General features: G+C 39.8%; 2 protein-coding genes across 2 annotated transcripts in view; both read right to left on the bottom strand.

Annotated features, from left to right (window-relative positions):
• Positions 1 to 25,775, bottom strand: part of LOC149258693 (GTP-binding protein At2g22870-like) — a 125,867-nt gene that overhangs the window by 43,890 nt on the left and 56,202 nt on the right. The gene's annotated exons all lie outside the window — the stretch shown is intronic.
• Positions 12,231 to 15,609, bottom strand: LOC149258694 (uncharacterized). The gene is made up of 2 exons (XM_089415834.1): positions 13,281 to 15,609; positions 12,231 to 13,163 (listed from the first exon to the last, which is right to left on the bottom strand). Exons 1-2 carry the CDS (start codon positions 15,079 to 15,081, stop codon positions 12,511 to 12,513), a joined length of 2,454 nt encoding a protein of 817 aa, XP_089271960.1. The 5' UTR covers positions 15,082 to 15,609; the 3' UTR covers positions 12,231 to 12,510.

The following is a 25,775-nucleotide window of genomic DNA, read 5'->3' as shown; positions in this document are numbered from 1 at the left end:
TTGTAGGTTTCCCTCATAAAGATTGATTTAAGAGGGAGCCTTAACCATTTTACCAAAAGATAAGTATATTGTTCTTTGTTTCCTCTTTATGTTTGGTTTCCTCCTCACCACGCAATTTGTCCGTATTGTATACCAATAATTTTTTCTTTATATTTTCCTTCGTAGGAAAGCATGCAAAATACACAAAGACTGTGGAGGAGACTTCAAAGGAAAGACTTGATTCATGAAAGAAGTTATGTTGCAAAGGAAGCCCTTCAAGAATGGATGTCTTACAAGGTTTGTTAAAGAACAACTCAAGGTATGTCATAGACTAGAAGATTTGTTGCAAGGTTTTCTTTATACAAAAGGTATGATCATTCTTCTTTTGAAATTTTCTTTATATTACTGACATCTTTATGTCTAGGGTTTTGAATCATAAAGATTCTTGTTAGGTGATTAATCATTAGATTGAAACTACCCCCGTTATATTGTTTCTTGTTCATTTTTGTGAAACCCTAACCTTTAGGGTTCACTGTAAAACCCTAGCCTCTTAATGCTAAGGGTATGTCGATGTTAATAATATTTAATAAAGCCATAGTCTACTTTGGGGTTGATAAAGTCTAGAAATCCTATTGTTTTTAAGTTTAGGGTTTGTTGTTAATGAAACCCTAGATTTTTAGGGTTTAGTGAATTAGGGTTTATGAACAAAACCCTTTTAATAACTAAAGGAAGATCCTAGGAATGAAACCCTAAGTGTATATTCATCCATATGATCGAAACCCTAGCCTGGTCAAAATTGTTGTATATCTAACTTCAATGTTTGATGTTTACCTAATATATATATATATATGCAAGTATACTATCTTGATTGTTGATGAAATCCTTTAGGGTTTGTTGTTAATAAAACCCTAGATTTTTAGGGTTTAGTGAATTACAGTGTATGAACAAAACCCTTGTAATAACTAAATTAAGATCCTAGGAATGAAACCCTAAGTGTGTATTCATTTGTATGATCGAAACCCTAGCCTGGTCAAAATTGTTGTATAGCTAACGCCAATGTATTAATGTTTGTATCTTGAAGTTTACCTAATAGATATATATATATGGGTGTGTGTGCGTGTGAGAGAGAGTATATTATCTTGATTGTTGATGAAATCTAGGGTATATAACAAAACCCTAGTAGAGATCGATATTCTAGGGCATGATAATGAAACCCTAGAAGTATATTGTTTTCAATTATTGATATGATTTAGTCTAGGGTTTGCGACAAACCTTAGTAAAATTTGACATGTATGAAACCTTAGATTTATAGTGCTATGATAGGATTGATATCTTGATTGAGTTGCTTTAAGTCATGATGATGGAGTCTAGGGATTGTGACAAAACCATAGCAAGTTGTTAAAGTCTTGAATATAAAAGATGTGACCCTTATTGAATATCAACCTAACTCGGTTTAGGTATTTGATGTCTAAAGCTTGAATGTTTTGATGCTTCCATGATTTTGATATAGTTGACTTCATGCTTCTATATAGTTGTATTTTGTTGTACTTGTTATTAAATTTTTGCAGGTACATAATCTTCAAGATATTGAAGATGTTCGTAATTGAAGATGATAATAATAATGAGCATGATGATGATCAAGATGACCTTGATGCCATGAGAAAGAAATAAAGCCTTGAAATATTGTAATCTCTACAATGTTATAAAAGAAGGAAGTCGTTGATCTCCGTAAGTTGAGAGGGAGCTTGGATGAAAGAAAAGGTATATCTCCCCAATTAAGAGGGAGGGCATATTATGACTGTCATAAGTAAATACCTTGAAGAATGAATGAAAGTACTACAGATGGATTTGCAAACAAAAGATTTGAGAAGTACTAAGGTTTTATTTGGTGCTACTAAAGAAGTGAAAGAAGAAAAAAGCTTCTGACAAATTGTATTTAGATAACTTGATTCATGATATAAGTAACATCAGAATAATTAAGGACCCCAAAGGTTCGTGTTTACTTGTATATATACTTGAAGGTTTATTACTGATTAGGGTTGCGATTGTGCAGGATCTCTCTGTAAAAGATTTGAACATTTGAAGCATGTTGGTGGATATATATCTAATTTAGTTGATAAGGAGAGATGAAGCTTCTTGTGGCAACAAGATGCTTGGGAGGACATATCGCCAACCTATGTGTTGATTTCTAAATCCTGAAGTAGGGAGGGTGGTGTTGGTCATGGAGCTCTGACCTTGGATATGCACCTAGATCCCTAGGTTGGTGTTAAAGCTTAAAAGCCTGATGGTACCTAGAGTGGCTAAAGCTTGAGTACAACTTAGTCCCACCCGATTAGAGTACACTAGTCAAGTATCTAATATGTAGCATTGTGTATTTTGTGACTCTTCATAGAGCATATCATTTTGAGATCTTCCATGTACCTCTGTATATATGTAATTATGAATAAATCCCTAATTAAGAGGGAGTGTTGAAAAATGTAACTAGTGTCGATCTTCGTAATTGTATGAGTCATGATGTAATGTATTTGTCAAAAGAAAGAAAAAGAATTTTTATTGTAAAAGAAATTGACTTATTAAAGCATGGGTTTCATGCTTGAGTCAATGATTTTTAGGTCAAAGCTTCCATTGTAACCTTCTATGTGAAGATTCCTATACTCAAGGAACCCCTACTGTAGCAAAACTGAATTTACTTCTCCTATTTGATTTTAATATACATTATCAAGTTATTTTCTGAAAAATTCTTGTTAAGTTATGGTATGTTCTATGCTTATAACAGTTTACTTCTTTTTCTTATTATATTCCACCGATTAGCAATCACATGTACATAAAGTAAAGTGCAGACAGAACATTAAACGATCGACAGAAAAAAAGCCAAAACAAGAGACACAAGATGTGGCGGCTAGCCAGGGACAAACCCCACAATGTGTGGGGAAACCCTTTGATCAAATCTTCTTTTATCTTCAATAATTCAGCAGAGAGAAATAGTACAATAAATCTGATTCATATCAGCAGTAGCAAACCCTAGATCAATAGCATCAACATTAGCGGCTTCATTATCAAACTAGGGCAGACCATATCTCACAAACCGACAGTCGGATTGACTTCATTCCACCACCAAAAGTTTCGGCTTCCAAAGGAGGTTCAGATGAACCTACAGCGCAGTTCAGATGAGGAGATCTTCTAGGCCACGCAAGTCAATCTTTACTTCTGCAGTTGCAGCTTCAGTTTCAGCAGTTTCCGGCTTCAAACTAGGGCAGTCGATATCTTGCAAACCGTTCGTCGGATTGACTTCATTCCACCACCAAAAGTTGCAGCTTTCAAAGGAGGTTCAGATGAACCTACAACGCAGTTCTAAAGAGGAGATCTTCTAGGCCACGCTCAATCTTTACTTCTGCAGTTGCAGCTTCAAATTCAATAGCTTCCGGCTTCACATGTGTGAGAGAGAGAGACCCATTTCAGCGCAGTAGAGAAGAGACTCATATCTGCGCAGTAGAGAGAGAGAGATGTGATGAGAGTAGTGAGTCCAAATGAGGAAAAGTCCTCTTATATTTATACACAACGTTGGTGGGTGAATAGATGCGACTGTTGGGCTTCTGAGCCTACATGAGTTGTAGGTCGGCTTGATAATAATTCCATAATCAAAATAAATTCATATCTCCATGAATACTTATCGGAATTGGATGATCTTTATATCAATCCTACACCTCTCGACGAGAGGAATCTAATAAAAATATTATTAGCCATGAATAAGATGACCCACATGAAGTTTTGCCCTGGTTGCCAATTTTAATACTCCCTCTCAACCATGGAGAACTTCATCTGCAATCTGTCTATCGGTCATTACTATTCATCCATCAAATGCACTGCCTTGTACAGCCTGACCCTTGCCCTGCTCTGCTCTATTCTGCTTGTTTTGCTTTGTCTTGTTCTGCCTGCACTGATCTGTACTGTTCTGCTCTGTTCTACTCTGCTCTTGCATTGTTCTATTCTGCTCTGCTTTTGTCCGAATTATGAAGAAGAAGAAATGATCGAGGATGTATCATACTGACTCAAAGTCAGTCTCAGAGTATGTATCACTGGTCCCAGACCAGTCTCAACCAACCCAAAGTCAGCGTCATAGTGAGTACAACTCCAATGGTCCCAGACCAATATCATCCTCCACTGACTCAAAGTCAGTCTCAGAGTATGTACCACTAATCCCAGACCAGTCTCAACCGACCCGAAGTCAGCGTCATAGTATGGTACAACTCCTACCACTGGTCCCAGACCAGTATCATTGATCCCAGATCAATGGAGGTCATCCTAGCGTAGGGAGTACGGTAGTTACAACGATGCGTCCATCGGTACTACTATGGTCCCTAACTTCATTTCCCTGCTCATTGATCAGATGAGAGGTACTTCCCATGAGTCCCAGACTGCATGGGTAGGATGCCTCGACAGGAGAACTAATCAATCCTATCCTCACAGGAGAACACATCAATCCTGCTACAATTGCCATGGAGAACACATCAATCCAGGCCTCACAGGAGAACACATCAATCCTGCTACAATTGCCATGGAGAACACATCAATCCAGGCTGCCATGGAGAACACATCAATCCAGGCCTCACAGGAGAACTAATCATCCTGCTACACAGGAGAGCGAATCATCCTGTTCCACAAGAGAGCGAATCATCTAGTCCCACAAGAGAGCGAATCATCTTGTTCCAGTGCACCACCAGGGGAGGGTGAGTCACCCTGTGGTCATATGTTGCTCCAGTAGGAACCGCAAGCCCTCAGAGCTCCCAGAGCTCAATGTATGCAACATGCAGGGCCCTTGTACAAGGGTTTCTTGCCGACTCCAAGTCGTTTGGGAAAATCACAGATTAGATCTTTCCTCGGGGCTTTGACAAGGTGTATCAACCTTTACATCATCTTAATGTGATGGAGCTTCCTTGCTCATCGACTACCATATCCCAGATGATGTCTATCTGCTGGAGCAATTGACGAATACGGGATTCCTCAATAATCGAATCCCACCTCTGGTTGTTACAGAGAATCACAGTGGTATCCAATGTAAATCCAAACAGCTCACTGAAGAGCTTTTGCAACCAAACTGCCTCACACGAGGTTATGCTAGCAACAATATATCCTGCTTCGGCGGTGCTCAAAGCCACCGACTTCTGCTTCCTGCTCATCCAGGATATCGAAGCAGATCCCAAGGTGAAACAGTACCCGGAAGTGTTCTTATGGTCCACCACAATGCCTGCCCAATCAACATCAGTATATCCAAGTAGTCTCACATCTCCGGCAGTGTATCTTAATCCATGAGAGATTGTGTCCTGAAGACATCTCAGAAGATTCCTGGCATCAATCCAGTGAGGCTCAACCAAATATGAGCTCACAATGCTAACTGCAAAACATATGTTCGGACGGAGGTTCACCAAGAACATCAATGCGAATGAGTTTTTGAAACTCAGAGGCATTTCCCAAGTCTGGTCCGACATCACTACCATATAACTTCTAAAAGTTAAGATCCTCGAGGTAGTCACAGGCTTGCAGTCCATCATACCGAATCTTTCCAATATATTTACCACATATTTTCCTTGAGATAGGAAAATTTCCCTTGGCTTTTGCCACACTTCAAGTCCTTGGTCCTTCATTTCAAATTCAGAAGCCATCTCCCTCTTACATTTGTGAATGAGAGGGTTTGCACCTGTTACAAAGAGGTCATCCACATACAACACCAATATGAGAGGCTTGTCATCTTCAACCTTAAAGTAAAGGTTAGTATCAGCTTCACTCCTAGTGAATCCCAGCTTCATCAAGTAGCAATCGATCCTCTCATACCATGCTCGGGGTGCTTGCTTCAGCCCATAGAGAGCTTTCTTCAACCTGCATACATGAGATTTTCAATCATAGATCTCAAATCCTTCGGGTTGCTCCACATAGACCTCTTCTTTGATCGAGCCGTGCAAGAACGCAGTCTTGACATCCATCTGATGTAGGTTCCATCCTTGTGAAGCCACAAGGGCTATGATCAAGCGGATGGTCGTATATCTGGCAACAGGTGCAAATATCATAGTCTATACCTCCCTTCTGGGATAAACCACGAGCAACAAAATGAACCTTATACTTTTCCATACTTCCATTTGCTGCATGCTTTATCTTGTAAAGCCATTTTGAAGTAACAATTGTCATGTCCAGGGTCTGGGAACTACTTCCCAGACATCATTCTCCATAATAGACTCATATTCTATGGTCATAACATCCTTCCATAGTTAATGCTTGATGACATCTGAGAATGATGAAGGTTCATTTTGTATGATTGTGCTCATGATGGTCAGGTATCCCTGATACCTGTTAAGTTTCTTACTTTGATGGAAGGTTCCTCAGGGTGCAGCATGTCCTTCAACATCATCAAGTATCCCCCTAAGCCATGAAGGCCTCTTCCTAGAAGAGGAAGGCTCATGTAGATGAGGATCAATCGGATCCATGGGTTCTTCTACATTAGGCAATGATTCATCATCCTTTTCTTTCGGTTCCCTGGTGTCGGCTTCTTAAGAGCTACTCAAAGTCAGCAGATTGTCCACCTTGCTGAGAGCCATATCTTTGTCAAAGGTGACATCATGACTAATCACGACTTCCCTTTTGACCGGTGGTGAACATTTCTTCAGGAGTTTAGGAACTCAATGCTTGATGAGGGCATCGATTTTGTACATATACGGCGGTGATTGTAGTTTCAGCCCATAGAAACTTTGGAAGTCTTTGATCATGTAGCATGGCTCGGACAACTTCCATCATCGTGTGGTTCTTCCTTCCCACCACACCATTCTGCTCAGGAGTATGTGGTGTAGTAGTCTCCCTCTTAATGCCAACCTCAGGTATGCCTGAGTAAACCAATTGTAATATATCAGAGGTCTTGCTTTGGCTTGAGGGGAATGGTCCCCTTTTGAGCTTTCCTTTGGCACATCCCGGACATACACCTTCTTTCTCTACTTGGAATTCGGGCATCCATGTTACCATCTGTCTTACATCGGGTAGAGCTTTGTAATGAAGGTGGGCAAACCTCCGATGCCAAAGTTCGGACTAAAGAGTTGTGTCACAAGACATGACACCTAGTGGACTTCCATCGACCTGATATGATGAATCAACACTAAACCCAAGAGTAAAGGCATTTCCATATACATACCTTGCCATTGCTTAAGGTTACCTTGTAGCCTTTGTCTTCCATTGCCGAGATGGACACTAGGTTCTTTTTGAGGTCAGGTGCATTTAATACATCCTGGACTTTCTAGCCTTCTTGAATGGTTGTCCTCTTCCTCGATCCCCAGCTCTCCTCTTACCTTTGCTGTTGAATTTGTCATTCCTTTGATTTGCCATCAGAGGGATTTTGATCATTGTCCCGGTGTGAGTCCTTTCTATCAGGGCACTCCCTTGCATAGTGACCTGCTTTATCGCAGATGTAACATCATCCTTTTCTTCCACCCTTAGGTCCAGCCTTTCCTTTTGATTTAGACCCAGAATTATTTCTTTTCTTAGCATGAGAAGAAAAAGCAGCAGGAGGACCTTTAGGCAAGGGCATTTCCTGCTCTTCTACCCTTGTTTGTTCTTGAATGCATCTAGCCATTAATTCCTCGAAACTAGGAATTACATTATTGTTCAGAAGAGTAGTCCTGAACACATACCATTTAGATGGTAATCCTCCGAGAGTTGTGAGTGTCATTTCTCTGTCAGTAATGGTTTCCCCAATAGATAGGAGATCGTTCTTGATCTCGGTGATTCTTAAGAAGTATGCTTGCATACTTTCATCTTTACCCTTCTTGATTTCCCTCAACTTATTTCTAAGAAACAAAACTTGATTTGCATCATTAACTTTAAATAAACTCACCAGTCTGTCGTAGATTTCTTTGGAGGCGTCTAGATCAGAGATGTAGGCCACCAAGCGCTTGTCGATAGAGTCCCGGATGATCTTCTTTGTTTTGACTTCTCCATTTTTCCATTTGTTCCAGCAGCAGATGCATGGCTCAACAATATTGCCTCTTACATGGTCCAGCACTCCTTGATCTTCAAGGGTTAGATCGATAGACATCTTCTATCCGTGATAGTCAGCTTTCTCACGGAGCTTGTCTTCGGCAGGAAAGAGTGTTGAGAACCCCATAGTTCTTTTAGGATAGCCTTGCCAATCTTCTCTTCAATGATTGCTCATGCTCTTGCTTGGGCTTTGTCTTCACCTCAGCTCTGATTCCATGTTAAGTTATGGTATGTTCTATGCTTATAACAGTTTACTTCTTTTTCTTATTATATTCCACCGATTAGCAATCACATGTACATAAAGTAAAGTGCAGACAGAACATTAAACGATCGACAGAAAACAAGCCAAGACAAGAGACACAAGATGTGGCGGCTAGCCAGGGACAAACCCCACAATGTGTGGGGAAACCCTTTGATCAAATCTTCTTTTATCTTCAATAATTCAGCAGAGAGAAATAGTACAATAAATCTGATTCATATCAGCAGTAGCAAACCCTAGATCAGTAGCATCAACATTAGCAGCTTCATTATCAAACTAGGGCAGACCATATCTCACAAACCGACAGTCGGATTGACTTCATTCCACCACCAAAAGTTTCGGCTTCCAGAGGAGGTTCAGATGAACCTACAGCGCAGTTCAGATGAGGAGATCTTCTAGGCCACGCAAGTCAATCTTTACTTCTGCAGTTGCAGCTTTAGTTTCAGCAGTTTCCGGCTTCAAACTAGGGCAGTCAATATCTTGCAAACCGTTCGTCGGATTGACTTCATTCCACCACAAAAAGTTGTGGCTTTCAAAGGAGGTTCAGATAAACCTACAGCGCAGTTCTAAAGAGGAGATCTTCTAGGCCACGCAAGTCAATCTTTACTTCTGCAGTTGCAGCTTCAAATTCAACAGCTTCCGGCTTCACATGTGTGAGAGAGAGAGACGCATTTCAGCGCAGTAGAGAAGAGACTCATATCTGCGTAGTAGAGAGAGAGAGATGTGATGAGAGTAGTGAGTCCAAATGAGGAAAAGTCCTCTTATATTTATACACAACGTTGGTGGGTGAATAGATGCGACTGTTGGGCTTCTGAGCCTACATGAGTTGTAGGTCGGCTTGATAATAATTCCATAATCAAAATAAATTCATATCTCCATGAATACTTATCGGAATTGGATGATCTTTATATCAATCCTACACCTATCGACGAGAGGAATCTAATAAAAATATTATTAGCCATGAATAAGATGACCCACATGAAGTTTTGCCCTGGTTGCCAATTTTAACAATTCTGAAGTAAATTACTTCTACATCCTACACCAATTTAATTTGATTACATGAAACAAGAAACTGAGCAAAGAACAAGATACGTAAGACACCGTTATTTTTTGGACAAAATAGTCCTCAGAAAAACCCAATGCAGGAAAACCAGTGCAACAGCTCTGAGGGTTTTATATCATTAAGTAGTAGTTATGAATACAATGTTGGATGCCCTCCCAACAATCTAGTTACAGAGAAAAATATAATGGCAGAAAACTGAGTGAGATTACCTCACTTCACCCTGCAGTTTCCTGCTGATCTGGCAGCAAAACTGGCTAACATCGGCTATCTCTGCGATGGCCTTGTGTAGGCCCTACGTCAGCCTTACAGGTTATGTGTCAGCCCTGCATTATCTCTTCTGCCTCCTGGAGCTTCTGCATCAACCTCTCCCAGCTATTCTAGCAGTTTCAGATTTCTACGTGAGGGCAGCCTCACTTCTGCGCTAGCCCTTCTAGCTCTGCGTCAAGATTGTGTGGGCCCAGACTAGCTCAGCGTCAATCCCTCTAGATGTTGCGCTGCCTCCACTAATGGCTCTCCGCCTCTCTGCCCAGTATTCCTGAACTATCCCTGCTCCTCTGCCGTAGAATGATCACTTAGTTCGAACTTCTCAGCTTCCTAGCCCCGGAAATTTTGAACTCTAGATCAATTCATTCTCTCCGTGTGTTTTTCTGAATGAACCCCAAGCCTCCTCCTTATACTTTTCTCGTTGAGACTTCAACGGCCGAGATTAAGTCTCTAATCAACGACTAAGATTAAAAACTTGACTTGATCTACTTTCTAGAACATTCTCACCCATATTTTGATTAATACCCATTAATACTTTAATTTTCCTAAAGTTTAGACCTAGGAACCCCATTAAAAATATTAATTATTTTAATAAAATACAATCTGAGTGGAATTTCACCAAACGGTTTATGGGTTCTTTAGAACTCATGTGCCTTAGCCTCTCCACCAATTTTCATGGCTAGAGCACATCCGATGCTACCAAAAACTAACACTCCCTCTTAGCGAGGAAAGTGCTCTAGCAACAATGTCCAACTGCATGTTGCTCTATCTCTGAAGCATCTCCTTTCTGCATTGTCGCTGCCACTAACACTGTGCTGCTGCTACTGTACTACTGCCCATGACACTGCCAATGCCACTGTTGCATCAGTATTACAGCTCCCTCTGCATCTACTGCTAACACTGCCACTGTTGCATCTGTACTACAACTCCCTCTGCATCTGCTACTAACACTGCCACTGCTAGCTCTGCACTGCGTCATTTTCCAATTGTTGCTGCTCAGCAACGGAAAAACATCCAAAATTTCTAAACTAACTGTGTTCAGCATAATACCATGTGAATGTTGGAATCTGACTGCTACTAGTCTCTGACCCTCTGAATCTTCTGCGTTGTTGCTGACTTCTGCACTACTGCCAACCTTGCTCTACGTTGATCAGTCTCTGGTCTCAGGCTACTACATCTATCTCTCCAACCAACCCACTGCATCATCTAACACTACGACCATCTCGCTACTACTGAATCTCGAGCTCCCGTAGAATTGATCCAAGAGGTGGGTTCCTCAAGGATCCTGCCCACATGTAATCCTCCTGACTACAGTTCTATATCGCCCCATTTCCCTCCTGGAGATGCATGGGCACTCATGGCAAACTCATCTTCGTCAATTTTTGTTGGAGCAGCCTTAGGATCATGTTTCTCATCGTTATCCTTTTGCTTCAAAGGACACTGGGATACAAAGTGGCCATCTCGCCACATCTAAAACATTTCACCTTCGAAATGTCCTTCTTCCGCTTTTGCTTCTATTGTCCCTTTGATGCTAGAGTTGCGTTCTCCTCCTCCTCCTTGGTCTTCGTGCCACTCCCACTGCTGCCATTGAGGTTGACCTTAACCAGATCCCTCCTTAATTCTTCTTGTTGAAGGGTTGCCCACATCTCCTCCCATGAAGGTAGCCTTTCCCTACCCAATATACTTTAGAAGAAGACTTGCCATTCATCTGAGACTCCATTCAGGGTCGTCCTTACCATCGCGATAGACTGAGGAGTAGACCCCACTGTAGCAAGCTGGTCTCTAGTGTCCTGAAGACATTGAAGATAGGAGTTAACCCCTTCTCCCTTCTACATCAATGTCCGCTGCAACTTTTGTTCTAAGCACATCTTTCGTTGTTCAGAAGAACCTTCATACAGTGAAGACAAAGCTTCCCACATTTCTCGAGCTATATCTTTGCCCTACAAGTGTGAGGCCACATGATCTCGAACTCCATCAAGTATGAACCTCTTCACCTTTCCCTGCTCGGCCTTTTACTTCTTCTTCTTATCATTGTTTGTGGGAACAGCAACAACACTCATGATATAAGCTTCGAGATCATACTCCTCCAGAACAGCTAAGATTCTGGTCTTTCATATGACATAGTTGGAGGCTCCTTCCAACCTGTCCTAATCTTTGAGCCCATGTGATGCCATCTCACCCAAACTGTCGAACCGACTCCTCTAGTCACTGCGCAACACTGGTTTGCTGCCTAGCAAGTGAAAAATTCAGACTTTTCGCGAGAAAAGTCCTCTGAGGAGAAAATTCCCCTTCTATGTATCTTTGCTCTTGTCCGATGGATTTCTGCCCTAGTAGAAACTGCGCCCTTCAAGCACTGCACTGAGGCTCTACGTCACTCCCTCTACCTCTGCAAGCTCATGAACCAAAAATCGTACCTCTCTGTCGACTCTCTTAAAGAGAAATTTCCTAGGAATCTCTGCTTTCCCAGCAAGGACTGCGCAATCCCTTCAAGGGGATTCGAATTGCTGCCAAATGCAGCGATTGGCCTCTCTACTCCAATGTTTTACAAAACGGACTCGGATTCGGACTCGGCCGAGGATCAACTCGGAAACGGAAACGGAAACGGCAATGACTCGGCCGGCTCGATTTCAATGACTCGGTCGTTGTAAAAAATACATTAAATATTTATTTTTTTTATAAAAAAACATAATTTTAAATATTTTAAACATAATTTTAAAGATTTTCATTCAAGTTTCCAAACACACAACATTATAATATACATGGAAGACAACATATGATCAAAGTAGGCTCATGAACCAATCCATTATATCAAAATGGTACGGTGTACCCAATGGCAATAGTAAATACATAGTCAACTGTAGTCTGTCTGTGTCATACATGATCAAAGACTCAAGAGTCAAAACAAAATACAAATAACCAAGGAGGCTAGTAGCTACTGGCTACTGCCAGAGGAGCCAAGATCATCTCGACCAATCTCTGGATCATCATCATCAGAGCCAGACAAGGAGCCCCATGGCTCCTCCTCATCATCATCGTCTCCAACTGCAACTGTAGAAGTGGTGCCAGTACCAGTACCACTAGGCTGTGAAGCAGATGCAAGCTGAGATAGAGTACAAATGCGGCTGCGCTTCTGTCGTGGCTGAGCAGAGGAAGGCGAAGCACCTACAACTGGAGTCCTACTAGCTGGCTGTGAGACTGAGGCTGGTGGATTGGGATCTGCATTCAACTGAACACGCTGCAGTGGATCTCCAACATCAATTTCATCAAGATCCTCATCAGGATCAAACTCTGGTAGACGACTCTCCACTACCCAATCTGATGTTGGATCAATGTCTTCCAACACAATGGGATCTGAATCAGGTCTTTTGTTCAGCAATTGGTTCCGTCTGAGCCGAAGGTTGTATTGGACAAAAACTAGATCATTCAACCGTTTTTGCTCCAAACGGTTTCTCTTCTTTGTGTGAATCCTCTCAAAGACAGACCAATTGCGCTCACACCCAGATGCACTGCAAGTTTGACTCAAAATACGAATTGCAAACCTTTGCAATTCAGGGCACTGGCCACCAAAGGCCTCCCACCATTGTGCTGCAAAAAACATAGGAGTGTAATGAATTATGAGTTAGATGAAGGCTGAAGCTCAACAAAATTACAAATTATATCTAACTTGAAATTGAGAAATTGAAAATTGAAATTTTTGTTTACCTGGCTCATCTGCTTCTCTTGCAATCTTTGCTAGGTTCTTCCCAAAGGTACCTGTTGCATTGCTGAAGGATGTGACCTGCTGATGTATCAGTAGCTGATCAGACTCCGATGGGACCATGCGCTCAATGCAATCAACCAGTCCATCTCTGACCTCCCCCCTCAAAGCTCCTGACTCCTTAGCTTTATAATGATACCGTGGGTTCAAAAAATACCCAGCTGCATGTATAGGGCGATGGAGTTGATTGTTCCATCTTTCATCAATGATTGCCCAAATGGGCCCATACTTTGCCACTCTATCCTTGTATGCTGCCTTTATTTGCTCCTTTGCTTGATCCATAGCCTCATAAATGAAGCCCATAGCCAACCTTTCCCCATCCACCAACCGCAACACCTTAACTAGTGGCTCAGCAACCTTCACAATCTCTGTTGCCTTTCTCCAAAAAGTTTCATCATGGACTTTCCTTCTCAATTCTCTGCCTTCTGGTTTGTTAGACCAACTGCTATTATTCCAATCATCACTGGAAAACATCTTTTGCAAGTTTCTATGTTGGGAAAGCATAGATTGCAATGTCAAAAAATGTGTAGCAAATCTAGTGATGGCAGGCCTAATAATATCCTTGCCTCCAGTGTGTTTCCTCATGATACTCAAAACCAGTGTATGATTGTAGATAAATTTTGTTATGCTTTTGGCATTATCTACAGTGTTTCTGACCCAATCTAATTTCCCAATATCCTCAAGCATGAGGTCTATGCAATGTGCAGCGCATGGGGTCCAAAAGATGGTCTTGTGTTTTTCCTCTAACAGTCTACCAGCAAGAACATAGTTAGAGGCATTGTCTGTGATGATTTGAACAACATTAGCCACCCCCACACCCTGAATAACCTCATCCAATAGCTGAAACAACAAGTGGCCATCTTTTACCTTATCAGATGCATCAACTGATTTTAAAAACATGGTTCCCTGTGGGCAGAAGACAAGAAAGTTTATGATGGTACGGTTTCTTTGATCAGTCCATCCATCTGACATGATGGTACACCCTGTTCTTGCCCATGATTCCTTGAAATCTTGCAAATACTCATTAATTGATGTAATTTCTTTCTGCAAACGAAACCCCCTTAGCTCTTGCATAGTAGGGCCTTTGAAGCCTTTTCCAGCAGCATGTATGGCCTCAAACATAGGCTCATAATATGGTGAACGAGCAGCATTAAAGGGGATATCAGCATCATACCACCATCTAGCTATGTAGTCACAAGCAATCTCCCTCAATTCTTTCTTCCAATGGTCATCTAAAGTGGGCTGAGAAAGACCTTTACTAACTTCAGGACCATGTGCATCTGATGGAGAGGAGCCTGAGTGAGTGAAAAAACTTTTGATAGTCCCATCACCCTTCATTCTACCCTTTCCCTTATCTTGAACAGAAGCAAAAGAGGGAGGAACATAACGGAAAGGGTTTGATGCATCAGTGTGAGGGATAGAGGAAGAACCCTCAAACTCATAGTGGGGGTTGGCAGCCATCATTTTTTGTATCTCCCTCTTCCTCCCAATTTCAGCCTGTATCTCTTTTTGCCTAGTCTTTTCTTCTTGAAATTTTTCAAAGCTTTCCAACAAAGTCTTTCTAATCTCCCCAATTTCGGGGGATTTACATGCAGTAATATTGCCTTTAATCCCTGCCAAGTGTTGTTTCAGCCTATGAATCCCCCCAGGACCTGACTTAATTTTCCTATGGCAAAACTTGCAACACATCTCATCATCAACCATTTCAACATATGCCCAAGCAGCATCTTTTGCTCTAGGTGCCATTTTTTGACTAGGAAAACAATCTGAAAATGAAAAATAAAAATAAAAATTGATTCAATGTTCATTTATTTGACTAAAAACACTCTCTAAGCTATCTTTATATGCACCTAAAATTTAATAAGTAAAAACAGATTTATAGAGGTGGAAAAAAATACCTCCAGGCACAAACTGCCTCCTCAAACTTGCTCCAAAAATCAGCTCCTCAATGCTGCTCCAAATGGCTGCCCAAGAAGCTCCTCACTCCAGCTACAATGCTCCTCCAAGACTCCTCACTGCTGCTCCAAAACAAGCTCAAGAACTGCTCACTAACTCTCAAAGAAGACTCTCACTCAAATGCATAAGACTGTTGTGAGTGAAATGAGAGCATTTGGCTGTCTTAAATAGAGTTTGGGAGGGGGAAATGGACCCCAAATGCATTTAACTAATCACATAAACCTTTTCATGTCCACAAACCCTAACTAAATCAGCTCCAAATCAGCAAAAAAGTAATTTTTTTTAAGTGAAATCGCTGCCCAGCCGGTTCCAATCGGTACGGCCGTTTTTTGACGTGACCCGGCCGGGTTGACCGGGTCAGCTATGACCCGGCCGAGTCATTGGCTGACTCGGCCGGGTCATAGCTGACCCGGTCACCGAGCCGGGTCAATGGGCCGTTTTGAAATTTTTTTGTTCAACCCGGATCGAAACGGCCGTTTCGGAGTCAACCCGGCCGTTTCGTAAAACAATGCTCTACTCAGCATTGGATTTGCTCTTCCTGTTTCAAAATCAATCCTATGTACCATGTGAAGATTCCTATACTCAAGGAACCCCTACTGCGGCAAAACTGAATTTGCTTCTCCTACTTGATTTTAATATACATTATCAAGTTATTTTCTGAAAAATACTGAAGTAAATTACTGATGCAACCTACACAAATTTAATTTGATTACATGAAACAAGAAACTGAGCAAAGAACAAGATACATAGAACACCATTATTTTTTGGACAAAATAGTCCCCCAGAAAAACCCAATGCGGGAAAACCGGTGCAACAGCGCTGAGAGTTTTACATTATTAAGCAATAGGTTTGAATATAATGTTGGATGCCCTCCCGGAAATTCAGTTACAGAGAAAAATATAATGGCAGAAAACTGAGTGAGATTACCTCACTTCACCCGGCAATTTCCGGTTGATCCGGCAGCAGAACTGGCTAATCCCAGCTATCTCTGCGTTGGTCCTGCGTAGGCCCTACGTCAGTCTTACAGGTTCTGCGTCAGCCCTACGCTATCTCTTCTGCCTCCTGAAGCTTCTGCGTCAACCTCTCCCGGCTGTTTTGGCAGCTCCCCGACAGTTTCGGATTTGGGCAGCCTCACTTTTGCACTGGCCCTTTTGGCTCTACGTCAAGACTACGTGGGCCCAGACTAGCCCAGCGTCAGTGCCTCTAAGTGTTGCACTGCCTCCACTAGTAGCTCTCTACCTCTCTGCCCAGTACTCCCGAACTATCCCTGCCCCTCTGTTGCAGAATGATCACTTAGTTCGAACTTCGCAGCTTTCTAGCCCCAGAAATTTCGAACTCTAGATCAATTCGTTCTCTCCATGTGTTTTTCTTAATGAACCCCAAGCTTCCTTATACTTTTCTCATTGAGACTTCAAAGGCCGAGATTAACTCTCTAATCAATGGCTAAGATTAAAAACTTGACTTGATCCGCTTTCTAGAACATTCTCACCCATATTTTGATTAATACCCATTAATACTTTAATTTTCCTAAGTTTAGACTTTGGAACCCCATTAAAAATATTAATTATTTTAATAAAATACAATCTAGGTGGAATTTCACCAAACGGTTTCTGGGTTTTTTAGAACTCATGTGCCTTAGCCTCTCCACCAATTTTCATGGCTACAGCACATTCGATGCTATCAATCAAGAAAGAAACTTATTTTTATGTAAAATAGATCATTTAGGCCTCCTCCACCAAGTCGGCTTCAACTTGGACAAGTCGACCTAATTAAAGAGGGAGAAACCACTATAAAAGGGCAGCAACTCGACTCATTTGGAGCACTTTAACAACAAGTTCGATCTACAGTTGTTGGAGGCAGAGAAACGTTGTGAAATTCAAGGAAGAGGAAGGAAACCCTAGCGAAGGAGAAGGAAATTTGTCAAGAAAAAGAAGTCGAATTTGCTCTCTCCTTGTCTCATACGTGCCAAGTTGTTGGGTCGGTGGAAGGGCCAAAATTCTGGAGTATTTGAGCCAAAATTCTGGATTGTTGCTAGGGTGTAGCTGTTGGACTAGAAGAGACAATTGAAGTCTGTTGAATCAAGCAATTATACAAATGTTCAATCAACCAGGCAAATATAGAGATCATATAAAGAGACAAGAGACACCAAAATTAGGCCAGAGGCCAAGGCAAAACCCACAATGGTAAAACCCAACAATCCTTCTCTTCTAGAATAAGATCAAAATGAGATATCCAAGACCAACACTGCCACCAAAACTGTTGAGAAATCTTGGGATTTCATTAGGGTAAGATAATTACGTGATTTCTCTTAAAAAGTGACATTTATTTGTGACATTATTACTTCATTATCATCATTATTGTGTTTTTTCATCATCAAATAAATGCCAACCATAGAAGATCACAATGTTGAAAGGTGTAACTAGATTCAATCTTCATAATGACATGTAATTATGATTTTATGTAATGCGATGTAAAGAAGAAAAATAAATTTATTCTATTGCCTGCTTCATGGGTTTCATGAGCAAGAGATTTTATTTTCGAGTCAAGACTCCCATTGAGATTTTTTAGGAATTATTTGTCATCTAGTCATAAAATGATAGAGTCATTGTCATGTAATGAAGTCATGTTACACTTTGTAAAAGGTCAATATTGTCTATGTAAAGTATCCTCCAAGACCTTGTCACTTATTCTCTTCAAGTCGGCCTACAACGATGGAAGAACATGCTGGAAGAAGTCGGCCTAACCTCTAGGGATGATGTCGGCCTAAAGGACATGTGTGAAAATGTATATATAGCCACACTCAGCCTCAATTAGAGGCAAGCAACTCGACTTGCATTCAATCAAGCAGAAGTGTGAAGAAGAAGTAAAACAGAAGTGCGAAGAAGAGGTCAAGAAGAAGTGCGAAGAAGCAATAAGGTTTCTTCTGGGCAAGCGAAGAAGAGGTTTCTTTTGGGCAAGCAAAGGAGACATTTCTTTTAGGCAAGCGAAGGATAAGTTTCTTCTGGGCAAGCGAAGGAGAGGTTTCTTCTGGGGCAGCAAAGGAAGGATTCTTCTGGGTAAATGAGAAAGAGATCTAGAGATCGAGTTTCTCTAGAAGAGACAAGTGAAAGCCTAGAGACCGAGATTCTCTAGAGGAAGTCAAGAAAGAGCAGTGTGAAGAATAGAGACCGAGTTTCTCTAGAAGGAGTTGAGGAGAGCAGTGCAAGATAAGGAAGAATGTCAATAAAGGGAAGAGGCAGAGAATCAAGGTTAGTAACAAGGTTCTTGGGAGGATTCTAGAGTCGAGGGTCTTTATCATGGTCTTGGTACTCATCAATTGAAGATCTAGAAGAAGAATTTTGATCGGGTTTTCCTCTCAAGAGGTGAGAGGTTTTGGCCCTAGCTGACAAGCCTACATACTGTGTCACTTGTCTTTTATTGTGCATATTGGTAATTGTCTTGATGAAAAGAACACAATAATAACATAACGAAGAAAAGACTATAAGCTAAGAAGTAAAAGTATATCACAAGCAATTATCAAGCAGAGAAATCTTTTAACTATTCATGCCCTAGATTTCTCAACACACAAAATAACAAGAGAACACCATAGATAGGCTACAAGCCAAGGCAAAACCCCTCCCAATGGGGAAAACCCAAAGAACTTCTTATAGAATTTCAATGAAGACTTCTAAGACCACTAATCAAGACCAACTCACCAAACCAAGGATCAGGTTAGCCACCAATAAAAACATTCTCCGCCTTCAAATCTAAGAAACTCGCACGTGTGAACAATCATGAGAGAAATTCGTCCAAGAGAAAGAAACCCTTCTTCGCTAGCTACCTTCATTTTCTACGCACCTCTATTTCTACTTCAAATCACTTAAGAGAAAACGAACTCCTCATCTATGTCCTGTGGAGGATGAAGGCTAGCATTTCATGTGGGTGCATGGGCCTCATCTAGGCCGACTTTCATGGCTAGCCGACCTAATCCTTGGAGGTTTCTAGACATGACTTTTACATAAAATAAATTTCTTTTACATTGATACATGAGCCCTCAAGGGTTCTCTTCATCATGACCTTAATTTTGACTTTACACTAAAACCCTATAGCACTCAATGGGTGCTTGAACTTAGGATCAAACCCATGGGCAAGAAACCCATTTACAATAAATGATTTTTCTTTTCCAAAATAAATATTTTCTTTTTCTTTTCTTTTGACAAGTACAATGATTACATCAAGTCATGACATCATCACAATTATGAAGACCAAAACTAGTTACAACTTCCAACACTCCCTCTTAACTAGGGAGGTATTCATAATTGATCACAAGTACAAGGACAGTAATTCCATTGTAAATTTCTCATAAGAAGAATCGGATTGGTAATCCATCTTAAACATCAACATTATGATCGGATGTGTTCTAGCCACGAAATTTTGTGGAAAGCCTAGAATACATGGGATCTCCAAAACCTAGAAATCATTTCTAGAAATTCCACCTAGAAATGTCTCAATTAGATTATTAACTGATTTTTAAATATTTCCTAAGTCTAAACTTAAGGAATATGGTTAATTAATCAGTATTAATTGAGATAAGGTGAGAATCATCTAGAAACTCACACAGACCAACTCCAAGATGATCCTAGCCATCGATTATGTTTTAATCTTGGTCGTTGGTGCTCCAACAATGGATTATAAGAGGAAGTTGATGTGGTGATGGAGAAACCATCCAGTGCAGATACTCAGTTGCCCAAGTAGTTTGATTTTCTCAGAAGCAGCATCTCAGTAGAGAAGATAGAGCCAGAGGGTGAGTAGCAAGTGGAAGAGGAGGGCAGTAGCATTCCGGGAGGAAGATTTCCAGTTCTCGAAAGAGGCAAAGGAAGGAAGACCGAAATCTCCAAAGGGCCGATGCAAGCTCTGTGTAGAGGGTGACGCAGAGAGCTCAGTGCAAAAGCTGGGGAAGTGATTTCGGAGGCAAAAGATAGCTATGGGGTGAGAGAAAATTCTCACGATATTTTTGCCAGTATTCTCCTCAAATTAGATTGCCAGTTGGGCATCTAAATTATTGTACTCAGATTTGTTGTTGAATATTAATAATAAAACCCTTATCTGTTGCATCGGTTTTCCCAAGTTGGGTTTTTCCGAGGACATTTGTCCAAAAATTACCGTGTCAAAATTATTGTGTGTGCTAGAATTTCTCAGTTTCTAGTATTTTATTTTCCGCAGTATTTTTATGGTGAAAATTGCAGTTGTGATTTTATTCGTTATTTGTCATAGCAAATAAACTGCATAATTAATTTTGAGTTAGAAGACTAATTTCCAGTAGCTGCATTACATGAAATTTCACATGGTATCAGAGCTTCATTGATCAGTCGAAGAGCTCAGAAGAGAAAAGAAGGAATTTCGCTACTCAGTGTGGGCAGCAGGTCGAAATTCTCAAGGAGCAACGCAGTCTTTTTGTCAGAAGGCCAAATTACTTGAGGAATATCGATTTTTCTCAGAGAGGAGCAGAAAAAATATGGATTTTCCTGAACAAGTGATTCCAGAGGCAGAGGGGAGCAACTCAAATTTTCTTGTTGAACAGATCTCTAGTTGGACGCAGAGGGTTTTTGCAGCAATTCGCTAGAGCAAAGCCAGCATCAGGGTCGAAGAGAGGAAATTTTATTTTTGCCAGAAAAATTAATTAATTGACACTTGAGGGGATTAATTATTTTTCCACCCTCAAATACTTTAGCCATGGTTTCTGATTGCGAGGGACCATGCACTAAAATATTTTTTACCTCAGATAATTACATTTTCAACCCTCAAAAGGGGAATACCTGTTCGTTATAGAGCCTCATAATTTTTACCCAATTCTGCGAAACAATATGATCTATAGACCAAGTGATCTGTAATACAATAATTTAGCCAATTAGCTTAACATATTCCCAAATCACTTTTAAAATAGACTCTACTAAGAACACTAGGATTCACCTAAGACTTCGACAAAAATTCCACCCTAGCTTTGGGGTTAAGCTGGAGGAAAAAACTCTGTCGATTATCCGTGTTTAGAAACCCACATAATTCGGTGAGACGAAAAACCTCCTAGGATGAAATTCGTCACCAAAAGCATAGGCTTACCTAGGTTGTTACATAAATAACAATTGTAGTAGCAACATTTGCATTACAATTTGCAAAAATTGGGTTTACAAAGACATGATAACTGGTTGGCTGATGATTCTGAACTTTGAAAATTTTGGCACAACTACTTCCTTGGAACTGTGACAAAATGGGTGCAACACATGACATGAAATATTTTTCTTTACATTGATACAGGAGCCCTTATAGGCGTTTTACATTATGACTTTGACTTTGACTCCCTAGAGCACTCAATGGGTGCACAACCTGGAACCAAGACCATGGGCAAGAAACCCATGTATAAATAATTTTTCTTTTACAAAAATAAATATTTTATTTTCTTTCTTTTGACAAGTACAATGATTACATCAAGTCATGACATCATAATTATGAAGACCGACACTAGTTACATTTCAACATCTATCACGTCGTCAAATAGTCCATCAAACATTCTAAGAAGCCAAACTGCTTCACAACTAATTGTACCAACTGCCACATCTTCTGCCTCTGCTGTGCAACAAAATTTTGCTTCATAATCTTCCAGGAAACCATACCAGATCCCAATTATCAGTAGTATCTTGATTCTCTACTCATTATTAGCACCGCCAACCCAAACGATGTAGTGTAATATCCTTCATGTCAAATTCTACTTCTAGCTCCCTCTGAAGTCAATATTTCTTCATGAGTCCTTTCTTTTCAAAGTTCAAGGTCTTCTTTAATTATGAAGCTTCTTCAAAATCTGGAGTAACTCTTCTAACTGAGGCAATCGTCTTAACTTGATCCTCTCCCTCTGGGAGAACCTTCAAACTACTCTCTCTTTTTGCAATCACATTCTTCCATCTTCATGCTTTGCTACGTTCTTTCCATTCTTTCATCTGCTATCAAGTCTTGAATAGTTCTTATTATTAACCTGCAAACTTTATTAGGAGGCTATAAAAGAACAAATATAAATAAGCAAAGTACAAAGACAATAGCAATAGTAGTAATCAAGGAGAGTACTTATCGTTTGATGAAGTTCTTTTCCCTCTTAATCTTAGACCTTTTCATCAACCTTGTCCTCACATCAGCATGATATTTTTGTCATTCTCAAGAGCTAGGGCTTATTTTTACAGCAAAAACGATTAGTCCTAGGGTTTCTTAGTTCAGACCTTCTGCTAGGGTTTACAAATCCTAAATGCTTCAATATTCAAGGTTTTCAAGACATGCCATACTTCAAATTTGCATATTCTACAAATATACAAATGTGTTAGCTACAAACCCTAGAAACATTGTTGACAAGTCTTCTATATGTGAGATGGAGTTCATTTCATTCCTTGATCACAAAAACCTAGTCTTCATATGCAAGGAAAGACTTTGAATGCTAACATATCAACGATCTCTAATATATCTATACAGACTCTTTTATAATATGTCACTATCTTTCAAGAGAGCATAAGATCATTAGCTTATTCTTCATGTTAATTTCTAAATGTGACTTCACCACAACCTAGAAGATTTAGCATCATATGAAATATAGTTGACATAGGTCATTGGTTGCAAATGAACAAAGATTATACATACCTCTTTTAACCTTACCTTATCCATCCTTGCAGAGATCCAGTCCTTTGACTTTTCTTCAGTTGACATGTGTCATTTTCTTCCAAGAGAGGTACCTTAGACTTTTCAGAGTTTAATGTTTCAGATAAGTCGGTTTTATTGATGTAATTCGTCCTTCTTTTATATCTCGATATCATGGCTACTACACAAACTTGTGCACAGAGATGAACTTGGTATATCTTGTATTTTCACAAACTTCACATATCTTTGGTACTACGATTACAGTCCTTCTTATAAGGAGATATAACATTGTTTTGTATAGATCTTCAAGCTTGGCATTATTGATAATTCAACTCCTTTCATAGAGAAGTATAGACCTTAGTAATTTGGCCATTTTACTACAAAGTCTCGTTCCTTTTCACAAATTGTTTATCACAGATTTTTCCGCTTCCTTGTTTCATAGAGATTTGGTTCTTTTTGCATAGAGATATATAGGATTTTGGTCTTTTCAAGAGATATTTCTCAGATGAATCCTTTTATTTGCCTTGATATGTTCTTTGACTAGCTTCGTATACCTCAAAACAGTGTTACTTGGGAGCAAGAGCAAAAGCGGGGAGCGGGAGCGAAAACGGGTGCGGGAGTGACATTTTCAGAAGCTCCTGGTTTGGGAGCGAATCCCGGAGCGTTTTTTATATAATATATATATATATATATTATATTTTTATATTTTGATACATATATGTCAACAAAAACATGTAGAATGATGAATTAGATATAAAAAACATAAAAAAACATAGATTGAACCATATAACAACAATCATCTAGAAGTTATAATCTTCATCAACGACGTCCACAAGTTAGTAACATAGTAACATACAACATAATGAGTCTCATGATTCATCAATCTTAAAGTTTCAAGCTTTCAAAATTCAATATATAACATTTATCACCATTGATCACCAAAGTTGTACTTGTAAGCTAAGTGTAACCATTACAACAAATAATATCTAACATGAAATGAAATGTTATAAAATGAAATGAAACAACTTTCAACTTTCATGAAGCATCATATTCATAATTCATTACTAATGAGTTATAATTGCCAACTTCAAACTTAAATTGTCATATATTGTTTAAAAAAATATCATAATAAATATGAAAGAATCAATAGTTATAAAAACTACTAGAAACTAGAAAAGACAAGTAAATCTATTATCTATTGCTTATGCTTGGGCCTCTTGCCACCACGAGAAATGTCTAATTTTTTAGTCTTGTTGGAAAATCAGGATCTTTGTCATTAATATCACCCTCTAAGCATTAATATCCAGAAGTATCTTTGTCATTACCTCTGTATCTGTATAGGGATCTTTGTCATTAATATCACCCTCTAAGCATTAACATAAGATAGAAAAAACATAGCATGTCAAGTCAAGATTTTGTTTGAATGATGCATACATTTTTAGGAGGATCGTGATAGAGGAGTTCGACAACCAATGTCACTAACATCAAGGTACATGGGATTGGTGCTCTTGATTAAATACGAGTTCCATACCCTAATACATGACAAAATTCAATGGAAACATGGCAATCCTAAAAAACTGATAAGTCTGCTGGATTTTGAATGAAATCTAAAATTTTACTTTCTCCATATGAAATTCAATGAGGTCGGAACCACTCTCAAACATCCTGAGCCATTTCATGGTAATGTTAAAAATTTAAATAAAATGATGTGAATCGCATATCAATACTAGGGCCATAGACTTGATCATTAAGCTTCCCCACTCAAAACTTATTTGTTTCTTTGACAAAAAATTGCATTTGGAACATCATTGCAAAAAAAAATTGCGAAAAAGGCAAAACACTCCTGAAAATGCAAGGAGCGTTTTTTTAGGGAGCGCGCTCCCGAAATTGCTCCCGACCCGTTCCTAGGTCGCTCCCGCCAAGAGCACGGATTGGGAGCGGGATTGAGGGGGGGGAGGCGCTCCCCCGCAACACTGCCTCAAAATCATCATTTGTACTCCTACACTTGTCTACTCAGAAAATTTTGGATGCTTTGTATAGTTTGGACTCTGTATTATATGGATGCCTTGTTTTTGTACTTAGAAGTCACGTCCATTGAAATGCCTTGTATAGAATACAATCCATAGTAGCAATAATACCATAGTAAACTCAGATACCTCAGAAGTATGTTGCCACAGTAAGTTTGGATGTCATAGGAGATGTTACCACAGTGAGCTCGGATGCCTGAAATGTTGCCACAGTAAGTTCAACTACCACAGAAAAATGTTGCCACAGTGGTCGAACTGTTCTTTTAGTCTTTTTTTCTTGCTTGAGCGAGGGTACACGAATCTCTTCTTATCTCTCTTCACTTTGGCCTTCATTCTTTTTGTATTTTGTAGAGATGGTTGATGACAAATTATAACTTCTTTGGCCTGCTTGAATTAGTTTTGTCCTCAGAGATGAGAAGGCTTAGTCTTTCATTCTTCCATAGGGATATTGATACTTTTCAAGAGTATTCCTTGATCTTATCCTTCTTCTTCCACACAAGACTTTTTCGTTTCATAGATAAAGTGTTTCATGTCCTCATTACAGGTCCACAAATTTTTCATAGAGGATAGATTCCACAGGTAGCTCGTAGGAGTGTCATGTTACTGTCCAAAGGAACTCGGATCCATAAAAATATGATCTTGTCATGGTTTTATAGAGGTTCGGATTACCTTAGAGATGATCTCGGATCATGGAGAGGACTTCATACTGCCACAAAAACTTTTCCTTTCATTGTAATATTGTCTTAGCATATGAAATGCTTCAGGATTGATATCATACGAACTGCCTCAAAGATATTCGTTAATCTA

Source organism: Pinus tabuliformis, chromosome 6 (genome assembly GCF_031772625.1).
Source record: "Pinus tabuliformis cultivar Carrire ecotype Pingquan chromosome 6, CPIR1, whole genome shotgun sequence".
Taxonomy (NCBI): domain Eukaryota; kingdom Viridiplantae; phylum Streptophyta; class Pinopsida; order Pinales; family Pinaceae; genus Pinus; species Pinus tabuliformis.
The sequence above is the reverse complement of the archived record's forward strand: the minus strand, read 5'-3'. Positions and strand labels throughout refer to the sequence as shown.